Source organism: Rhodnius prolixus, unplaced genomic scaffold, assembly GCF_049639745.1.
Source record: "Rhodnius prolixus isolate KJV_2025 unplaced genomic scaffold, Rpr scaffold_2, whole genome shotgun sequence".
Lineage (NCBI taxonomy): Eukaryota > Metazoa > Arthropoda > Insecta > Hemiptera > Reduviidae > Rhodnius > Rhodnius prolixus.
Genome location: NW_027411592.1, coordinates 10,856,006 through 10,877,890, shown reverse-complemented (window position 1 = coordinate 10,877,890; position 21,885 = coordinate 10,856,006). Strand labels below are relative to the sequence as shown.

The 21,885-nt window shown below is 33.9% G+C and overlaps 2 protein-coding genes across 10 annotated transcripts in view; one reads left to right on the top strand and one right to left on the bottom strand.

Annotated features, from left to right (window-relative positions):
- Positions 1-21,885, bottom strand: part of LOC141450413 (uncharacterized) — a 645,025-nt gene that overhangs the window by 399,412 nt on the left and 223,728 nt on the right. For 8 of the 9 annotated variants that reach the window (XR_012456100.1, XR_012456102.1, XR_012456101.1 and 5 more), the window contains one exon: positions 160-211. The gene's annotated coding sequence lies outside the window, so the exon portion shown is untranslated. Of the gene's footprint in view, positions 1-21; positions 83-159; positions 212-21,885 lie in introns of all 9 variants that reach the window. The other variant, XM_074120843.1, reaches the window with a different exon arrangement.
- LOC141448922 (facilitated trehalose transporter Tret1-like) overlaps positions 20,006-21,885 on the top strand; it is a 65,439-nt gene continuing 63,559 nt past the window's right edge. Inside the window, exon 1 of the mRNA XM_074117788.1 lies at positions 20,006-20,384. Within this exon, the coding sequence (XP_073973889.1) occupies positions 20,345-20,384 (40 nt within the window). The 5' untranslated portion in view covers positions 20,006-20,344. The remainder of the gene's footprint in view (positions 20,385-21,885) is intronic.

The following is a 21,885-nucleotide window of genomic DNA, read 5'->3' as shown; positions in this document are numbered from 1 at the left end:
TACTGTTCTTTATTCACTTACCTTGCAATAATTCCACTAACAACACGTATTTAATGGCAGATTTGCACAACATCTGGTTATGCTGCAATTGATTTGTAAAAATTGAAATATAATTATTTCGAAAAATTAAAAAAAAATAATAATCATAATAAAAATTACCTTATATCTGTTTCTGGTCCATTCAATGACTAGAAGCGGACTTCAAGTTAACCTGAAAAAATGAAATACCAACAGATTTTAACCAAAAAATGTACAAACAAACGAAGATGCAAACATTTTTACATTAATCAACATGTTTCATCAAAAACCACATTAATCAACATCATATTTTGTCTCTTTTATTTTTATTTATTTCTTAATTTAAGGCGTGCCAACATCCGAGGTTATTGGCGTTCTGAGCTTTTTCAATGCACAGTTGGCCTCCATTTTTTCTGAGAGCTGTAAACAGAAAATCTGAGGGATTTGAAGCCTAAATCTCCGTGTGGGAACCCAATATTCACACAGTTATACACAACCCAATACATGCAACACTCATGGGTAAGGGTACAGCAAAGGAAATGAAGGGAACGAGCGCGAAATGTTGCTGGGAAAGGAGAACTGCTCTCAGCTCGTCGCCCGTCAGAGCTCTACGAAAGTGGAAAAAGTGCAAGCTTGTTATCTGTGGTGGGTAGAATATTTGAGAGGGACCACTAAAGGAAGCATCACTAAGGAATAGATATCCTCGATCGCCCCCCCCCCCCAAAAAAAGAACAGAGTATTTGTCTTGGGGATGTGGGCAAAACACTAAGTGGTAATTGGGAAGCACATCCATAAATCTGGGCTGATTGAGACAGCGTGCTTTGCTTCTGTGAACAGCCTACACATGGTGTACATCATCTTCAGCTGCTGAACTTCATGATGCAAAAAACGGTAACTGCAGGAATGAGATGGCCAGTCTTCAAACTACAACTTTTCTCAAGAGAGTTGGTGCGCCAGTTTGTTCGTTTCATAAAAATAACCATAAATAGTAAAAGAAATAGTATGAAAGATTTTTGCTGCGATTAGTGATGACTTAATTTTCATTTCATTATCTAGTATTTCATCTTTGTTGTATGCTTATATTTCAATTATTTAAATGGAAATTAGAGACGATGCAATAATCATTACTTACAACAGAGCACGTGAGAAACAAGAGTATAAACAAATTCTCACCACTTCTGTCTTACGTCAGCATATGTCACTCCACAGACCTCTTTTTAGTAGTCATAGCATTTCAAAATGGATATTTCTGGTCAAAGAACGAAATCTAAAATCTGCACGATACTCAACTGTTACCATGACGGTTAAAATCAACGATAAAAGCTTTAGTTGTTTGACGTAATAAAACATAAAACTTTTTCCTATCGAGAAATTAGTTAACAAATATTGTAAATTGATTACGTCATCAAGCAAACATTAATCAGAAATAACAAGGAAATTTTTTATAACAATTTTAATAACTAATAAAATATGTTTTTATTGATAGTGCGCAATAATGACGCAGAGGGTGGAGTCTGCATGCGCGGAACGAGTAAACAGGAAGAAATTGGAGCATGTGTATACTTGGCGGTGAGGGGTGAGCGTTGGCCACCAAGTCCGCGGAGAGCGAGCACTCACTGGCCTTGACAGTCGGTCCTACAACTAGTTTTCAAGGTGAGATTACAAATTGAAAATGGTGGCACAATCAGCAGCGTCTCTGTGGAACAAGCCAAGCACAACACAACTGGTTTATGTGTGAGGCACTCTCGTAATACTACACACATGTGATGATGGTATGGCGGGGTCGGTCAATGCTCCACGGCTGCGAACCCTGCGTTAATATTAGCCATTCAGAGATATTTTTTCCTGTTGGTCTCTGGCTGATACTAACGATCTCTGGCGCCCAACACTTGCGATATTAATCCAGGCTCCCCCGGCTCTCGCTACTCTGGGTCCTATTTCACTTTTATCGCGTTTATTTCTTTATTATTTTTTTCTCAGTGGCAGTTCGCTGTTGTTTTTTTCTGGTAAGTCAATTTTTATTGATAGAACAAAAACTTCTGATTTAATTTCTTTCTATCCAGGTCTGCCAACATTACAAAATATGAACGTAAAAGTTCTCTTCAAGGATTATAAAGCTTGTATTGCTTTACATCGTTAACTAAATCTTATGGCCACCGATATGAGTTTGCTTGTTACATAAAATTTAATTATAAAGAGGGCGTGTACCACTTTAAGTGTTGACCTTTCACGAAAACGTTTTACTAAGGGCAACGTCCTATTAGGATAAAATTTAATTAGATCTACCTTTATTAGCGTAACTATCTTTTGTAGACATATAGTTTTGGGTAATAACTATATTACCCTTTGGATACCACTTGAAAAGCGACCAGAAACCCATGATTTGTGGTCTCAGACAATCCTCTACCCTCCTTCATTATTCCTTTGATGTTTCCTCATGAGGAATGCGCAGGATGCTTGCATGGGTGTTGGCGGAAGAACTGTGCTTGTTGTCAGTGAACGACGGCTCACTAAAAATTTAGAAGATTTTCTGGCAAAAGGGGTTCGTAAAAAAAAAAAAGAACTCTACTGCCTCCAGTAATAACTGTCTCCAGTTTTCCAAGTTTGGACAGAAACATAAAGAAATCTTCATTTTAAGATAACCTTAGCAAGAATAAACTGAACGGATTTACGTATTAATCCACGGATTATGAACTATCGGAATTCTAGAATGTGTAGACTTTAATTAGCCTGGATTCAAGCGAATGTGAGGGTGATTCTGCTGACAGATGGCCACGAACAATATCCAAGTTGCGGTGGTTACAAGATCTGGAAGATGGACTGGGATTAGACGGTGAAAGAGGAGAGCATCCCAGCAACTTTTACTGGTGGAGGCCAGGATCTACGATACAGACAGACCAGCCGCTACTAAAACACTGACCAATGAATAAGTAATGGCTGACTTGTACGAAACATAAGACCAATTAAGATGAAATAAACAAACCATTGTATTATCATAAACAAAAAACATTGTATTTAGGTTAGGTTATCATGCTAAATGTTTTTTTTAATTATAAAAACTGAATTTAAAAAAAGGAGTTTGAAAACACAATTTTTGCAACTGCAAAATTTTGGAGCTAAATTAGTGGTTTTTTGATCCAGCGGTCATTAGCCCCTCAAGGAGAACCCCCCTTAAAAAACATAAATTTAATGAGATAAACATATAAACAAGTATACTACTTGTCTTAGGCACAAATTTCATCACGTGATTTTTTTTTTTTTTTTTAAATGTTAAACAGACCAGTTTCGAGAATAATTTCTTGTTTTTAGTAAATGCAAACCTGTTTCCATGAGGTAAATCTTATAAATTATTTTCTTGTCGAAGATACTGTGAAGCTACTAAAAGGTTTTTTTTGTCTGTGTTTTATTAACGATTTTGCAATTAAGCCCAATATTTGAAAGTCATAGATCTTTTCTCTTTTATGTTGTGCAGAAAGTTAGCTGGCAATAGTTTGCTATAAGAGGAGTTATACAAATTACTGTTAACTATTTCTTAACACTGTTGAAGCTGTGTAATTAATTTTTAATGTTCTGACATAAATCAACTACCATAAGTATATTATTTTAAATCCAAATAATACTATGGCTGTGTCATGGACACGGCCGTGTGTTGTACGTGAATACGTTTACGTGACGGGTTATATTTTTTATATAAAATATTTTTATTTATGTATTTAGGATGAAATCAAGGAAACAAATAATTACTGTGTTACAATATAACTTTATTAATTATAGGTCTGTGATACGAAAAGTACGACACAAATGGCATACAAGATACATCGAGATTTCAGGTAAACGTTAAATCAATATAGGTATTACCTAACGTTGTTGGAGAAGTTTCAATATTAGACAAATTGAACTCGCTGAGCATGAAGTCGGACAATGAGCGGTTTTGTGAGACATCAACATTAAAGTCTCCAACTATCATAATTGGTGTAGTAAGATCAGGCTAGTAATCGGGTATAATTTTAGAGATGATTTTGAAATATTTTAACAACGATCGTAACATAAAGAGTTTAATTTCTGCTAACGCTGTTCCCGGATGGATATACACACACCCGAATACTAATTTGAAGATGCCATTGGCCTTTTTCGTTTACTAGACAGACATCGCCAGCGTTTGCGTCTTTCATTTCCAAATAAATTTCCGAAATGTCAATGTTAACTCTATTACAATCAGTGAAGCTATTGATGTTGCGATATATGGCCACTCCACCGGCTTTGCGACTTTTACCATTCGATTGTTCTTGAGAAGCCCTTTCCAACCGTATACAATCTCTGTATTTGGCTTTTCGACGCGTAAAGGCCGACATTATATATTTTTGATAATATATTTTTATTCTAACACCTTTATTTTATTCACTGTCACTATTTTACACTAATGTTTTATATACAATCGATAGATTGTGACGACAGCTGACGATTAAAACTAAAACGAACATCGTATCTTCTCCGAGTCAAAAGTTATACAAATTGCAAATCTCGATACGCAGCAAAATTATCTCAAAATGGCGGCGCTTCCCCCTCCACCGCGCGCGATGTAATTCTTTGATCCTTTAGCTATCCAGTGGTCTAATTTAATTTTGGATGTAGACGATAGATTCGAAACTATAATGCCAAACTGTATCCCCCGATTTTGTTATCATTAGATTTTTTGGATTGCCACCATATGATTCAAATTTAAAGACGTATTCACGTCAAAAGCTGTTCTATAATGTAGATGAATAGACGCTACAATCTGGCAAGTTAGAGCTGTTACATTACTTTTTACAGGTAAGTTTTAATGAAACTGATAGTTGAATTTAAATTCTGTAGATTTTAAAATAAGTAGAGGATAAAGCCATCATCCAGGACTAAGATTTCGAAAATATACGAAGTGTCACGATAGCCGAGCGATTAGAAATGAGGCATGTAAAGAGATAAATTGTATTGTGGTATTGTATTGGGATTTCGTCTAATAGTTAATGGTTAAATTTATAGTAAAGTATGTTTGGCAGTCGCCTCCGTTGAATGTAAAATTTGTCTCTGATTTTTTTCCTTTGGTACTTTAGGAAAGAAATGCAAATTTTTGGGGTTGCCTGTATTATATGCTTTTTTTTTTTTTTAGCTCTAAAAATTCCTTCAATCCTGAATGAATCATAGAAATTGACGCACTTATTTTGTTCTTGAAATAAAACCGACAATATCATTGGCTTTGAAACCGTGATTGTACTTAATCAATCTCTGTTTTAATTTATAATAATATGGGTTAGAGTGATAGAATGGAGTCCATCTGTTTTTAGATGGGTTATTTCTGCAAGAAGTTGCCTACAAAGAGAGAAGTCGCTCGAACCTCGTGATTGTTAATATTACCTTTGATGAAACTGTAAGCCTAGTATAGTGTTAATATAGTATTCAGTTGCAGTATTTTTAAAGGCCTTATTGTTCTGCTTTAAGTTCAATTCGATTGTAACCTCAATACGGCCATAATTAACAACAATCTTTCTTACCATAGATTAATAAAAAGATGAACTAGAGTTAACATACAGCTGGATTTAACCGTCAGCTGCCGTACCAGCCAAACATGTGAACAGCTAAGTAAGAACAGATCTATAATTCCAAGATTGGAGAGTGTGTTACGCACTTTCTGTAACTGCGTGCCTGTGTAGAAGCGAATGAGAGTGAGGTAACCATTAAGTAGTTCGGCAAAGTTTGCGCAACATACACTCAGTGCGTGATGACTATTAACCGGTTCAACAGCCCTGTCAAGTTCACAAGTAGAGTGACCGATTCAAACCGCTTTCCTGCTCTCCTCCGAACAAGGTTCTCAGAAAATTACGTAAACCGGATTGTTATTTGATTAGGTTAGAATTTAATTAAGATTAGATACGCAGTTGCCAATTTTATATCTTTTTATTCCCGTTACCATTAGCCCAACATTTATTTCAAGGAAAAATATTTAATAAAACAGCAAAAGGAAATAAATAGAATCATTATATTATTATAAAAATATTCGATCAAGTTCTTTTAATAACTGTATTAACAGCCAGAATATCAAAATTAAATATCCGCTGCAAACGCACTTACAAAATTTCTCTTTTATGAAAAGAAAGTCTAAACACACTTGAATCATTCAAGTTGAATGTTTGTGACATTGAATTCCGAAATGGTAACTTGGAAACCAGAAATGTAACCATTATATTCTTTAACCACAAAATTTTTAATCCACAATGTCACAGCTGTTTTTTCTAATTAATTAAATTACAATTTTCAGATTAAGTTCTGTACAACAGTTAATCACTCAAATTGATAGAAAATAATATGATAAGAAGGGCGCCACGGTAGCCGAGCGGTTAGAGGCGAGACCTGCGAAGCTAATATGTATTGTGGTACTGGGTTCGATTCCCGTTCTTAGGCCTTGGATTTTATTTAATGGTTAATCAAAGAAATTTACAGTAAAGCATGTTTGCTAGTCGCCTCCGTCCACGACACCTAATTGGTAGTTGGACGTTAAGCCTCGCCTGAAAAAATAGGCGATTACTTTACTACTTACTAATATGATAAGAAGTTTTTCCATTACATATTAACATTGATACGGAACACTCACCTTTCGTAAAGCTCGATCCCTTTTATGTGAAAACCTGATATTAATAACAATTTAATGCAGTAAAATTACTTAAATGACAATTTTCAATGTGAACGCCTATTCGGTCAGGCGGAGAGCTTAACTATAAAAACCATTAAAAAACTTTAAATCCCAAAATGTTTCAACTTGGTATTCTGTTTTGCCTCCTTAAGTTTCAGCTGAAATACTAAAACTTTCAAACCGGAAATCAGTGGCTTAGTTTCTCCTTGTAAGACCTAATAACGATCATATTGGTCAGGGATTTCTTTGGAAGAGGGATTAATTGTGTTTAATTATAGTCACTACACAGCTGAAGGAAGTCCCGTCGTTTTGGCCAAAGTAACTTGTTATTTGGTCTTGAAAATGTAGAAGAAGAGCAGTAGTTAACAACAATAGTCATTAATGAAGTGCGAAACAAAATTTGTGCAATAATCTACAGTTATAAGAGACCTTGTCGGCCATAAACGACTTAATGTGCATGAATAAAGAGACAAAAAGGATCAATATTACAAACAATAGGATCATGATCACCGCACTGAATAATCATGTCACACTTATGTTAGTGTGAGTTTGTTCAGGAACTAATTAGAGCAACACAATAATATATGTTGCTCATACACAATAACAACAACAACACAACACCATGCGGTAGACACAAGGGTTCCTAAACAATAACATTCCACAACTAATTCTGCGTCAATTAATTTACTTTAATTAAATTTTAAGTTTTCAAGGCAAGAAATTCGCTGTGAAACGATCACTCGGCTTTCTTTTACTGTGATTCTTCCAGTTGTAAGCGAACTCGTAATATTAGTTTGTAGTATCCATTTTTGTTCATATTACAGGATTTAAGAAGTCTAGAAATATTTAAAAAGCCAATGTGGCTGATTAATTTAAAATGGAGTAATACAAGGGTTAAGTTCAAGTGTCGAATTCATTTATTGCGCTGGAAACACTCCATCAGGAAGATGTGTGTAGGAATAAGGAGGACTAATACCCAATCAAGAACACTTTGAAGAATCCGAAACCTCCGTGAATGAAAGAAAACAGTGCTCTAACGGATATAATTAGCAATCCAAAACAGAGTCTTTCCGGGAGTAAAAAGAAATTGGAAAATTACTAAAACAGGAATTAGATGTTTTAATTTTACAAGGTGAAGTTGGTGTACGATAACGAAAGCTTAAAGCAATATTTATAATGGTGTAATTTAAAAAAGTAGTGTTTAAGCGAAGAAGTAAGTTATTTGGAAGGTGTATGGTGATATATTCATTTGGTGGTATATTAGTTCATTTCCGCTACCTTTTAAAGTTACATTTAAAAAAAAACTAATTATATAACGACTTGGTAATGCAGGAAATCCTGATATGGGCTAAAATGTTTAGAAACGAATTAAACTTTTTAAAAATAATTCAAAACTTTTAAGCATTAATAACTTCTGGTTCTTTTTTGAAATTTGAATTGATCAATTGTTTGCTTAAAGTTTAGGCAAAATGAATTGGTTAAGCGCTGATGGATCATTAGAACAAGCTTTCAGGTTTCTCTCTAAATTAGCTAGTTAGCGATGGTCGTTTGACTTTGAAGTTTTTTCATTGATAATAATGTTGATAATAATAGATCCAGGTTGAATCTTTATCTTTACTGATGGTGGTAGTAAACAATAAATTAGAATGGCTCTGTTTTTAGTCGTTGAATACTATCAGTGATGAAGCAGTAAAAGCACTCCTTTTATTGCAATCGAAAATTGATGAAGCTTCAATTTCCTGCCGTTTATTTCTTTTTTAGATTCTTTGTTGAAGTCAAAGGGAAAAAACTATATTTCCGGTAAAAATTAAATTTTAAAAAGTTCTTCCGTATTCTATTTAAGAAGAAAAAACTACTTAAGAAAATTCAAAGCAATAACAAAAGTTAATTTTTAATTTAAAACGAGGTTGCTGTCAAAAAAAGGGCTTTCAAAGCTAAATTATTACCTTAAATGATAGCAAGCTCTGCAAAAACATTATTAGTGAATAAATATTATATCCCAAACATTACTTGATAAAATGAAATGTGTAATATGTCGCTGATATTAATTTCCTAAAAAAGGATTGTAATTATTTAATTTTTCACTGCATTAAAATCTTTCAATGGAATTCTCATTTTATGCACATCACGTTATTAATCTCCTGCACTGTGTACAAAATATAATTCTATATTATATACAAAAAAAAATATTATACACAGGTATTTTTGTACTATGTTTAATGTTGCTACGGTAATAAATGATGTTTATTATACAGTATCTACTCACCCTCTGAAAGAGATCACGTGTCAGCCAGAACAATCAATACATCATTTATAATGTTAAAATTTATAAAAGGTACCAAATTTACGTTATCTATTTAAAGAGAAATTTGAAACTTATTGTTTAATTAAGTCAATGTTTCAAGCTACAAAAATATCACCAGCAAATCAAGTCATTCAAGATATCTTGAGGAACACTTGGCCTTACATAAATATGAATGGATATTTAAATCATATTTATAATTTAGAACAACTGTATGTTGAAATGTTTTTTTTTAATTTTTGACCATTGGGTTTAAAAAGGAGGATCAGGTTATTAGGAAGTTTAGAATAGATCTGTGGATTGCTGCTTTGGAACGAGAAGTATAGGGCAAGATATAGTCTGGGAGGCAGCCTTCGACGGTGATCCGCCGGACCATAGATAAATACCAACCTATTGTTTACCTCACAGTAATAAAACTATAGGTAAAACGGATAAAACGCCTGTCTTTATGGGGTACAGGCCTGAGTCTGCACTGAGCGCCTAAGGCAGTAAAAAATGGAAGTAAAAATGCAATAATGTAAAATAGTAATGAAAATCCTAAAATTTTCCTTTTTCTAGGAGCCTTTTTCAGCTCACTGTCGGTTTATGGACTTGTCCGTAACTAGAAAATACTGTCCGGAATAATGGCAGTGTTCTGACAAAACTCTGGACACCAATGACCTATAAAATTAACAAATAATGATAAGAAAAGTTACCTCAGATACAAATAAATAAGGGCAAGCCCTTAGGGTAACATTTGGGATGTAAGTAGGAAAAAAAAGCAAAAACAAAAAACAGCCAAACAAGCTCGTCACTCAGATCTTTGATCTCTTCAAAAATAATTGATTTCGAGAATCTGAAACAAGGAAGATTGAAAATAAAGAAATAAGAATGTTTTAGGGTAATTGAAATCCAATTTAGTTTCTCCTGTTGGACTATTTAGTCTAAGGAAATTTAGTGGCAGACCCCAGGTGACCTATGGGCCGCAAGTTGTTTACAGCTGATGTAGAGTAATGTAGAGTAGATGCGTGTACTGGTCAAGAGAAAAGCTGCCGTCGGATGCACTATGCCCTGAATATAGAAGGGAAATAACTGGGCTAGGATTAATGGCTCCTGTATGAAAATGGCGCCTAGAACTACAATAGATTTGACTGTCTGACAGAGAATGATCAAAAGATGGCTTCTTCGAACGATTCTTATTATTACAATTGGAAACTATTTGTAAACTTCAATTTGGAGGAATTTGATTGAAGCATTGAAGAAACTAGATATGTAGATCGATTGAATTCTGATGGAAAAATGTAAATAATCAAAGCTTTTTCTACAAAACTTAAAAACTGCAATCGTAAATGATTCACTTTTGAATATTCTCTAAGAATTGCATTGAAAACAGTAGGGACCAAATTTGACCTGTAAATCATGTTTATGAATATTTAGTAGCAAGTTATAACCAGTGATAAACCAATCTGGGCGATTTAATGTTTTATTGATGAAGTTGACAGACACATTCTAAATTTTATAGTGGAATTTTTAAATAAATGAACAGCTTTGTTGTACGAATTTGCTATAAGTCCGTCAGGAAAATGGCTATAAATTTAACGTAACACTGTCACAGATAGTTTCGTATTTAATCAAAATAAACACTCTGGTATGTAAATATATTTGAGTTCTTTGCTTATCTAAAACTTAAAATGATCCTGCTTAACTTCTTCATAAAGGCTTGGTTAGGAATTAAATTGATTTAGACCGAGTCTTCTACCTTTATGGGTCGCTTAGGGCAGTGGAAAGTAGATCATTCTTCAGCAATCTTGAAGGGAACCTCAGCCTCAGAAGGGCTACCATTGGCTCTCATCAAATTTCCATCAAACAGACAAAAAGAACTCAGGACTGGATCAGATCTCCAATTAGTGATTGCTGTCTTAGTATATTTAGAACGCAATTTTGAAGTACAATTTTAGAAAAGTTAAAATAATTTTAGTATTGAACAGATTTTGTAGAACAATAGAGCCTTAAGTAGAGCTGAATGTTATTGAAAGCGAATGAGGCCAGAGAGATAGAGTGAGCCTTAAATTAGGCCAATTAGTGTTTATTGTTACAACAGAATATCATACAGACTGATTATTTAGACTTGCAAAGTATTTAAAGTTAAATAAAACAGTAGCTTAATTAGTTTGCACAAGGAGTAATGTAGAATTAAAACTTATTATCTCACTCAGGACTCAGGAGAGGGACTCTCAGAAGAGACTCAGGGCTACCCGCGATTTACCAGCCTTTCTGGCTCAACTGAACACAGTTTAAACTTTTATATAACAGGATTTTATAATAAATAATTGCTTGCTTTAGACAGTTGGCGCTAGAAAGCAAGAATTAGATACTTTTTTTTTTATTTCAATTCTGTCTTATCATGCATTAGTTTCAATTTAAATATTCCACTCATTATATTCTAATCACTTGCTAATTAGATCCATCATACTAGTGCAACCTGGACAAGTTCCACGCCTCGCTTAGAGATGGCATTGCTATCCAAGGTTTATGTTTTATGCTTCACTTAACACAATACACACACCAATTGTACACTTCGTGTGTCCAATAATTTTCTTACTACGGTGTTTCAAAGAGATTTGTTGGGATTTTGTTGAAATGGATCAACTGTAATGTCGTCCTATTATAAAATTATTTATTCTGAATGGTTTATCGCCAAAGGATTTAAACCGAAGTTAGTGAAGAATTTATTATTCATTTTAAACTTGGAAGCAATGGAAGGCTGTAAATTTAAACGAAGCCTTGCTTCCTTTGAAGAGCAACCTAATTCTGTATCTACCGATGAAATCGCCAAAAAGATGTAAGCATTTGGAAGATCGGATTGGATTAAACAGGGGTAGGAAATATTACTAAAATTATAGGGTAAGTTTTCCTTTAATATGAGAATGCTTTATGAGAATATGGGCAATAATACAATAATACCACTAAAATGAATTTCGCAGCAACGTTTGGTCCTTTTAAAAAAAAACTTTTGAATTTTTGCATTTTGCTCGTCTACGCTTTGAATCTGCTGCACTGAAAACGATACAGGAATTAAAACTAAGTGTGGTCTCATTTTGAACGGGGTTTATACAACCAATCTACTTTTGGTTATAAGTGTTTCAAAAAACCATTCGTAGCGTCTCGCAGTCAATTTTAAAACTCAGTGGATGACAAAAGATAAATAAATATTTGTTACTTCTCAAAATTGAGACAGTAATTGCCTAATTTTATTTATTTTTCTTTTATTTTAAAAAGAAGTAAATTACACAGAAACTTTGTTAAATAAATAACCTTAAAGCGTTTATTATCAAAAGAGGTTAATATTTAAAACAAAATAAACTATGAAGGAGTAAAAGCAATTTAAAAGTGATGTATCCCAGTTAGAATTACGCCGCAATGCACACTTTTCTTCCATGCTTTAATTTAAACCAAAGTACAGAAATGGTATATTTGTTGAAACCTATAACTTGTTCACATCTAAGAAGCTGGTAGCAATTAACATTTAAATTAGATGTTCCCGTTGGATTCTCTCTTATGTAAACACTTTAATTGACCAATTTCCTATTTTTACTAGTAAATGTCGAATTTGTTCTATGGCTCACATCTAACTAGATAGTGTGAGATAGTAAAGTATTCAGGTAATAAATGTGGTTAATATCGGTATAAGTTAGGAGCCATTTTCGAGGAGTAAAACAAAATTGAAATCTAATCAAATAGTATGGCTTTTTCGGAAATGAAAAATATTTCCAGTCGGATGTACATGTGATACTCAGACTTAATTGAAATTACAGGACCTTCCTATTTATTTTTTTTGAGTTACGATGCTAAAAAACATTATACAGGTAACTTAATGAACTTAACTTAGATTATTGATTGATCAAAAGACTACTCAACAAATGATCCAGATTATCTCTAACGAGCAAAAAGAAAATCTAAACAACCCTAGTTCCAATCTGGACTGTACGATGCAGCTCAAAAATACTACGCAACATCGTTACAGCACTTTCTACGCTAGCATTCAGATTATAGTCATACTAACCTAAAAATCTCTTTTGTCTTTGAACTTAGCCAAATCCCGTTACACCAAATTTCATCCTAACTTTCACAACACTTCAACTCGCTCATACACAACCTGCCTCAAACTTTCTTCTTTCGAATCCTCCCAGAAAACTGAAGCGTCGATGGCCTCGCGATCATCTGATGATAGAACAAGAAATCCTTCGAATTCACTTCATCGTTAGCCTTTGTAAGCCGTCTTTGAAATCCGAGGATTTAAGAATTATGGATTAATTAATTATGGTAAACATTTTATTTAGAATATTCTTTTCTCAAAATACGTTCAGAAATCAAAATAAGAGAAACTACCGAAAATCAAGAAGCAGTGATTTATAATCAATTCTTTAGATATTTGTCATTAGATGTTAATGTAATAATAGCAAAATGAAACGGTGTGAAATTGTAAGTTATCGAGTTTGCATGACTTTAATTTGCAAAATATAGATCGCAGGTTGAAAGGGCAGGTCAGTAGAAATTTAGGCTTTATCGATTTCACTGTGACGTCATTAATTATATTTACAAAAGACCTAAAGCCGTATTTTTCAGTTTTTAAGGTTAAAAATTATTTTATCAGTGGTTTGGGACAAATTATTCTGCATTGCTCGTCATTCCAGCTCTTATTACCTTAATTTTGCAGTTCTTTATCAAATTTAGAGCGACCTAATGTGTATCATCTAACTCAGATAAAAATAATGTAAGTAAAAGACAAATTACAATACTTTGCATTTCATTCTAACTGTTATTTATCCAAAATAAATGCAAACAAATTGAAAGCCAAAATATATTGCTATGCTGGTCATTATAGGAGTTATTTCTTATTTTCCCAACATTTTGAAGTTCCGTTTCAAATAAGAGCGATCCAATATGTGATATTAGCCGGAGGAGGAGCAAAAATATGCTTCATTGCAGGCCACTTTTAGCTCTTATTTCCTTAATTTTCCAACGGTTTATAAGTTCTGTCACCAAAATAAAGCAAACTAATGTGTATAGTATAGTTCTGCTAATGATTTCTTTTGTGAAAGCCATAACATACTGCTTAGCTGGACATTCTAGTAACTAATTCCTTAGTTTTCTGTCGTTTTATGAGTTCTGTTTCCAAAACAGACCGACCTAATTTGTAAATTCTAGTTCTGCTCATTATATCGATGGCGAGAGATAAGGTACTTCTTTGCTAGTTATTTTAGCTTTTATTTCCTTAATGTGCCTTCGTTTTTGAAGTTCGATTTTCAAATTAGGTAATCCTAATATGTACATTTTAGCTCTGCTTATGACAGTGTTGGAGAGATACAAATTACAACTTTTCTGCTTTTAATTCTGCATCTAGATCTCAGTCGCTTTAGCAGTTCTGTATCCGAATAGAGCGATCTTCATGTTAATTAACCTAAACTGGAAAAAAAGAAACCTTATCTATTTAAAACTTAACTCGTGCACAAAATAAGCAAAATAATTGGCTTTGAAAGAATTATAAAATGTAAAAAACAGTTCAGACTGGCTCCTTCGTTTGTAAATAAAACCATTTAAGAAATTAACAATAAATTTGAAATAAATGATAAGGTTAAAGTGAAGGAAAATGTATATGGTGATAGGAACTTAGAAAAAAGTGTTTATTGATAAGTAATTGCAAATTCATTGATAATACAGTTTTGTTATTAACTGAGTCACCGTGTGAAGATTAGGTTAGGTGCTATTGTGTTCTTAAATGCGACAAACTACAATTCTTTTCAACCAAATCAGAATTGAAAATATTATTTTGATAACACTAGTATTTAAATCGCGGCCTTAAAAGTTTTTGATTTGGGAACAATAAAAAAAAATCATTAAATTAAATAACATTTGTAAGTACGTCCAAGTTAACAAGAAAATCAATTAGATTGACGAACTGAACATCTAAGTGCCACGTGCTTTCATTTAAAACCGATGGTTTTAATAAGTCATCAAAAGGCTCAGCGGTTAGCTTAACTTAAACTGGATACTTACGCGGAGATACCAGGTTTGAATCCTGCTGCTTAGATTTTCTCTTCCTAGATTCTTCATACAGCTCATCGACATTGTTGTCTATAACGAGGTTATAACGGCAATGCAATGGTTTTCCATTCAGGCGCTAATGATATCAAATATTGACGTGCCTTAAAAAAATTATTTAGATGTAAGAAAAAGGGTTATCAAAATAAAATTTAGGCGCTCTGGAAGGAAGAGTTTAATGTGAAGATATGGGCTAAAGAAAACCACCTAATGGCATCGAAACACACTAAATAACATTACTGTATTTGGGTCAAAAAGTAAATAAATAAAAAGAAAAAGAAGAGAACAAATTAAAGTGCAAAAGATTAGGTTTTTTTACAGGTAGCCAAGCCATTTAAATAAAAATAGTCGAAAATTAATTAAACAAAATTAGGCGCCACGGTAGCCGAGCGGTTAGAGGCGAGACCTGCAAAGCTAATACGTATTGTGGTACTGGGTTCGATTCCCGGTCTTAGAAGCCTTGGATTTTATTTAATGTTTAATAAAAGAAATTTACAGTAAAGTATGTTTGCTAGTAGCCTCCGTCCACGACACCTAATTGGTAGTTGGACGTTAAGCCCCGCCTGAAAAAATAGGCGATTTCTTTACTAGGGTCGTTTGAAAAGTCCGTGCAAAGTCAGAGAGATAGCACTACTGGCGCGTATCGAGATTATGTTTAGTTAGTAGCATCTCTTGGAAGAACACACACCAAGTTTCAGCCAGATCAGTCTATTTCTTTGTGTTTGGCATTCGTTTGAATCGAGGAAGTCGAGTGATTTTCAAAAAATGGACGAAAAAGAATTTCGTGTGTTGATTAAACACTACTTTATGAAAGGCAAAACGCCTCAGGAGACTAAAGAGAAGCTTGATAAACATTATGGTGACTCTGCACCTTTGATTAGAACAGTTTATAAGTGGTTTCAAAATTTTCGGAGTGGCCATATGGGCACAAGTGACGCTGAATGTGCCCTGTTGAGGTTACTACTCCAGAAATCATTGATAAAATCCATGATATGGTGATGGATGACAGAAGAGTGAAGGTGCGTGAGATAGCTAGTACTATGGGCATCTCAAATGAACGGGTACAAAATATTTTGCATCAACATTTGGACATGACAAAGCTATCCGCAAGATGGATGCCGCGATTGCTCACGCTTGACCAAAAACGAAATCGTGTGAAGTGTTGCAAGGACGGTTTGCAGCTGTTCCAGAAGAATCCGCAGGACTTTAAGCGTCGTTTCGTCACTGTGGATGAAACATGGATACATCACTACACTCCTGAGACCAAAGAACAATCTAAACAATGGGTTACCAAGGGGGAATCTGCGCCAAAAAAGGCGAAGACCGTTCCTTCGGCCGGAAAGATTATGGCGACTGTCTTTTGGGATTCGCAAGGAATAATCCTCATCTACTATCTGGAAAAGGGTAAAACTATTACAGGTGCATATTATTCATCATTATTGGACCGTTTGAAAACCGAGCTGCAAGAAAAACGCCCACGATTGGCCCACAAAAAAGTCCTTTTCCATCACGACAACGCACCAGTTCACACCTCAGCAGTTGTGGTCGCAAAATTAATGGAAATAGGGTTCCAACTCGTTTCACATCCCCCCTATTCTCCAGACTTGGCTCCCTCGGACAACTATTTGTTCCCCAATATGAAGAAATGGCTGGCGGGAAAAAGATTTTATTCAAACGAGGAGGTGATTGCAGAAACGAATGGCTATTTTTCAGACTTGGACAAATCCTAATATTCGGAAGGGATCAACAAACAAGAGCAGCGTTGGACGAAGTGTATAAGCCTAAAAGGAGACTATGTTGAAAAATAAAAAAGGTTTACCCCAAAAAATTAAGTAGTTTTTATTTTTGCACGGACTTTTCAAACGCCCCTCGTACTTTACTTTTAATAAAACAAAATTTTTTATACAGGAATTAAAAAAAAAATTAGAACTACTTAAAGAAAAGAAAAAACAATAAAAATTTATAGACTTCCGGAAATATTTTCATTTCCTAAACAGTTACGTAAACTTAATTTCCTTTTTCTTTTTTTTTTTTTGAAATCAGAAACATTCGGAACTAAAACTATTTTTAAAAATTAATAGTATTAGGTATATACTTATAGATAAACTAAGAATAATGTCTTACCCATTAACTATTGTTTACTTCCTTCCGGATTTCCGTACTGATAATGAAAACAAAACAAACAAATGGCTTCAAAATATTTTCACTTGACCTTTAATAAAAAATATTTAAATAAATTAAGTAGACAATTTTAAATAGAGAAATCCTTGCCAATAATTACCCATAAACTATCATGGAATTCACTATCTACACTTTAAAAAAGAGTTTTAAAAAAAGCGAACACTAATAGAATGATAAAATAGTTGAACTGACAAAAATATATGTGGTGGTATTATTGGCTGCAATTCAGGTCAAGAGCATTTGAAGAAATGCAGTTTGTTTTATCTATGGAGTATTTAGTTTGTTTTTCTTTTATCGTAAAAAATGAAACATTTAAAATCTCACCCATGGCCACGGGTGGGTCTAACTGAACACCCAGTTTTGGCATCCCGACAGGATTACGCAATAAATCTAGCGTATCGCTAAGGTACTACATTGTGCATTGAAGAAAACTATCGTTCTGCTAACCTACAGGCAAACTGTAACTATCACTCACGCATTGACATTTACTTATTATTCATTTAAAGACGTTCTAAGTGTGACAATCACTATCACATAGGGAGCGAGAATCGATCTTAGAGGACGCAGTGATTGTGACTCCATTTTCAAATTCCGGTCGAGTCAATTCCATCGATTGTAAGTTGAATGGCCAAAAAATGGTTAACAAGTGGTGGACGTATTTCATGTTAATAGAAGCAATTATGTCGGATTCCAAACTGTCCTGTTTTTGGAAACGGTTTTCTTGTTAAATTGCCGCACTCCAGACAGAAAACATTGTCTATCCAAAGACACCAGGCTCTCTAATAAGGTTCCTCTATTGAAGCCAGTTGGACTGGAACCCAGTTACATCGCTTACTAAATAACAAGTCCAGAGGTAATCCTTTCCTCTTCTACTCTGAACTTGACACCCCCGAAGTTTAGAAACTTCGTTAAGGGTGCAGGGATTTTAGATGTTTCTTTGTGGGAGAGAACAGGTTAGGATTATAATCACATTTACCTCTATAATATGGTTTAATTCCAGTGGACTTAACACTTAATTATAACACGAATTTAACAGTGATTTTATAAAAGCTCCAAAATTTGATTAAATTTGCTTATAAGCGGCTGCAAGACATGAATGGATTTCCACCAGATTATTGCGTTCAATGACGGCTTGCTAGGAATGTCCATTGCAATGTTGATACACAGCGGTTTTGCCAGTTTAACGATCTATCCATTAGTACTGTGTACTTGTATCAACATACTCAGGAACATTCTGGCACACTGGTCCACCTTGAGTTGAGTTATACTTAAAACAAACATTTTATAACAAAAACATTTTCTTGCTGTCACAAATGGTTGAATTTATATGTTTTTAATGAGAAAAAAAGTGTTTTTTTCTTTTTCTTCCAGGTAAAATTCCAAAATCTCTTTGTTAAGAATAGAAATGAAACGCTTATTACCCGGAGATATTTTCAACAATTCCAACTTTGTTCCGAACGAAGTACGGGTACATAATAACCTATTTTTTCAGTCTGTCTTAACGTCCAAATACAAACTAGGCAACATGGTCAGAGGTTTTACAATTAAAATGTTTTCTAACTAGCCACAAGCGGGATTCGAACTGGTGATCTCTTACTTACAAATCCGCGAATACTAACAACTACACCATCTCCCGCCCTGCCTGATTGTTCAAGAGTGAGGGCGCCATTTTGGAAAGAAGGTAGATAGAGAAGAACTTCGATGGTAGATAATGAGGGATGCTCCGACTTAAACTTTGGATCTTGGTATCTGCATCAAAAACATAACTGAACTGCGGCTGCTCCTGCCGACTATAAATCGGCACCTCAGCGACATCGGCAAAAAATGTATATGGTATTTAGGCTCACACGACTTAAATTTAATATTTAATCAGTCTAGGAAAAAAATCACAGATTGAAGATTTCATCAATCAAATAGTCAAAAGAGAAGAAAAATGTCCTTCCCGGCGTAATCCAGATCGCAGAGTGAATTCAAAATACTTAGATCTTCTTAAATCTTCTAAAGATCTTAGATTTTCTAACGTTTGAATACAAGGAACCAAATTTAGCTGGAATTTAGGGCGCTAATGCCATAAGAAGTGTAAGCGCCCCTCCAAAAAATATGAAGGCTCGCTCGCTCTGCATCCAAAGCCACAGTTGTAAACTTCCCATTAATAATCCTTAAATATTTTCTTCTTTAATTGTGGCACTTACAACTACTTAGGTTATTGTGATAAAACCATGAAAGTTTCAAACTTTACTTCTCGATAATGCAACTTTTTTTATTTTGATTACTAGCAATTTAATTATATCGAATGTTACAGAAATTTATCGATTAATAGAAAAATCATTAGAGTCTATTTGGCACGTTTTCTGAACTATATATTTGCATTATACTTAACGACCTTAGAGAAAATCAATTAAAAGTTTTTAAAGTTGACTAAAAAAATGAGAACAATCTTTGTGCAAATAGGTCAATTTATTTTTGCGACAGCCGGAATATTATTAGAGGTAAACCGTAGATAATGTGTTTTTATTATTATTATTTTGCATTATTAACGATTTTTTTTTTTTCTTTAAGGAAGAACCAAGTTGTCTAAGGGGGGGTTTTGTGTAGCCTTTGAGGCTGGCGTCGTGTTTGCAGCCGTATGTGTGTGTGTGTGTGTGGAGTAGGGGGTGCTGTAGCCGGTTATAGACTGGCCGGCGGGGTGGAGGAGGCGGAGGAGGTGGTGGTCGAGACTAGCCCGCTGTAAGAACTAAGAGGGTGGGAATAAAACAGCCCGACTTTTAGGTTCGTGCAGTCAGTCAGTGTTGCTAGTGCTCTGTCTAGTAGGCAGGTTGGTTTACCCATTTTTAGTTGAACAAGTTTTGTTAGGTTGGCAACACCGTTTCTTTAGGAATATATATATGTTTATTGAATTGCCTGTTTTTCGCTAGTTACCTACCACTTGGTTATAAACTCGTCAACAGTTTTTAGTATTTTCTTCGTTTAGAGAGTTGTTTAATTTTTTTTTGGTTAATTGTTTTTGGTAAAAGGGAACAATAATAATAATAATAAATAAGCGTTCATTTACACAAGATATTCGTCTTCATCATCAGAAATCAGCTGCTTCCTGAATCATGGGCGCCACCGGCAGGCAATACCTCGCCTCCACAGCCTGTAAGTTTTTCTTTTTAATTTCATAATATGAACAATAAAGATAAAAATTGTAAGAATATTTTTAATATATTTTAGCTCTTTACTAGTTCTTCTATTGATTTAATGAACCACCATTCTCATTTCTACACTATGTATATCTAATCCAATTTGAGCGGCATATAACTTTATTCTATGCCTCCTAGATAATTCTTTATCATTCTCTTTTTTTCTACTTCCTTTCATTCCTGGTAAGAAAAAATGTAGCATATTCATGTTAAATTTACAAATTTAAGTTTTCAGCATAAAAAAAAAAAATGATGTAAACATAGCGCACAATGTACAGTCTGAACTGTATAGCAGAAAACCCAAAAATTATCGAAAGCTCATACTGTGAATTCCGTTTTCATCATTTTTCACTTAAGAAACGAAATCTTACTAACCTCAAAAGTTTTAGCCAATATACGTTAATTGGAAGTGCAACTTTATAACAGCGTTTCTCCAGATTTAAAGCTATTTCTCTCTTTTTTTTTAAGAGAACCCTTTTTTAATGCTAATCACTAACGTAAATCAGTTTTATTCGAAACTTGTTCTTCGCTCTTTTATCGAGGATAGTATTACCATCAGCTCCATTCTGAAGTGCTGATCTTCTTAGTAGTTTAATGTTTCACCACCTCTACTCTGCAATAGTAGAGCGCCCTCTTATGCTATATACCAACTTATGATCCATTCATAAATCTCAGGAAAATGTAAACACAATGCCTACATATAAGTTTGAGAGAAATTCATAATTTTAATTTCAATAAGTAGTCTTATTTACATATTTTTATAAAATTATTTTGAAGGTTTCTGTGTAAGCACCTCTTTTCTCAGACTACGACTTGACAATCACCTTTTCTATGAATAATTTTTGTTTTTCTAGAACATTTTGATGAAACACACACATAAACATCAATACGGGCCACGTGCCTAATCGCAGCAATCCAGTTTCTAAATGAACCCAATTCCCAAAATTTGAAACAAAATAATTTCTTTTCAATATTTAAAAAGTTCTATTTAATTTAAATTGTAACGTTATCGTCTTATTAGTCGAATTTAGAATTTTATTTAAGAATATCTGTTTTACAGTTTATTGACCAGCGTATAAGCAAACTTTGTGCCAAGATTATATAAAGAGTTAATTTTAAATCAGAATAGTTATTTTAAGTACGACAGATATTGTTTCTCACAATTTATGAGCAAGATTTTTGGTTTCTTGCAATTAAAGATTTATTTTGCTACTGATCATGTAGTTGAAACAATTCAATTTATCATGACAATGATTTATAGGACTTATCTATATAAAAATTAGATTATATGAATCGACAAAAATATACTATTCCATAAGGAGGTGTCATTTTGTCTTTAAAAATTTGTCCGGCAGATTGATCGTCAAAGTGCATGGAAAAGTGTAGTGACGAAAAGTGCCCACCTTTGACAATTTTTGACTCTTTATTCATAACTGTAGGCATCATTTAGGGAGCTT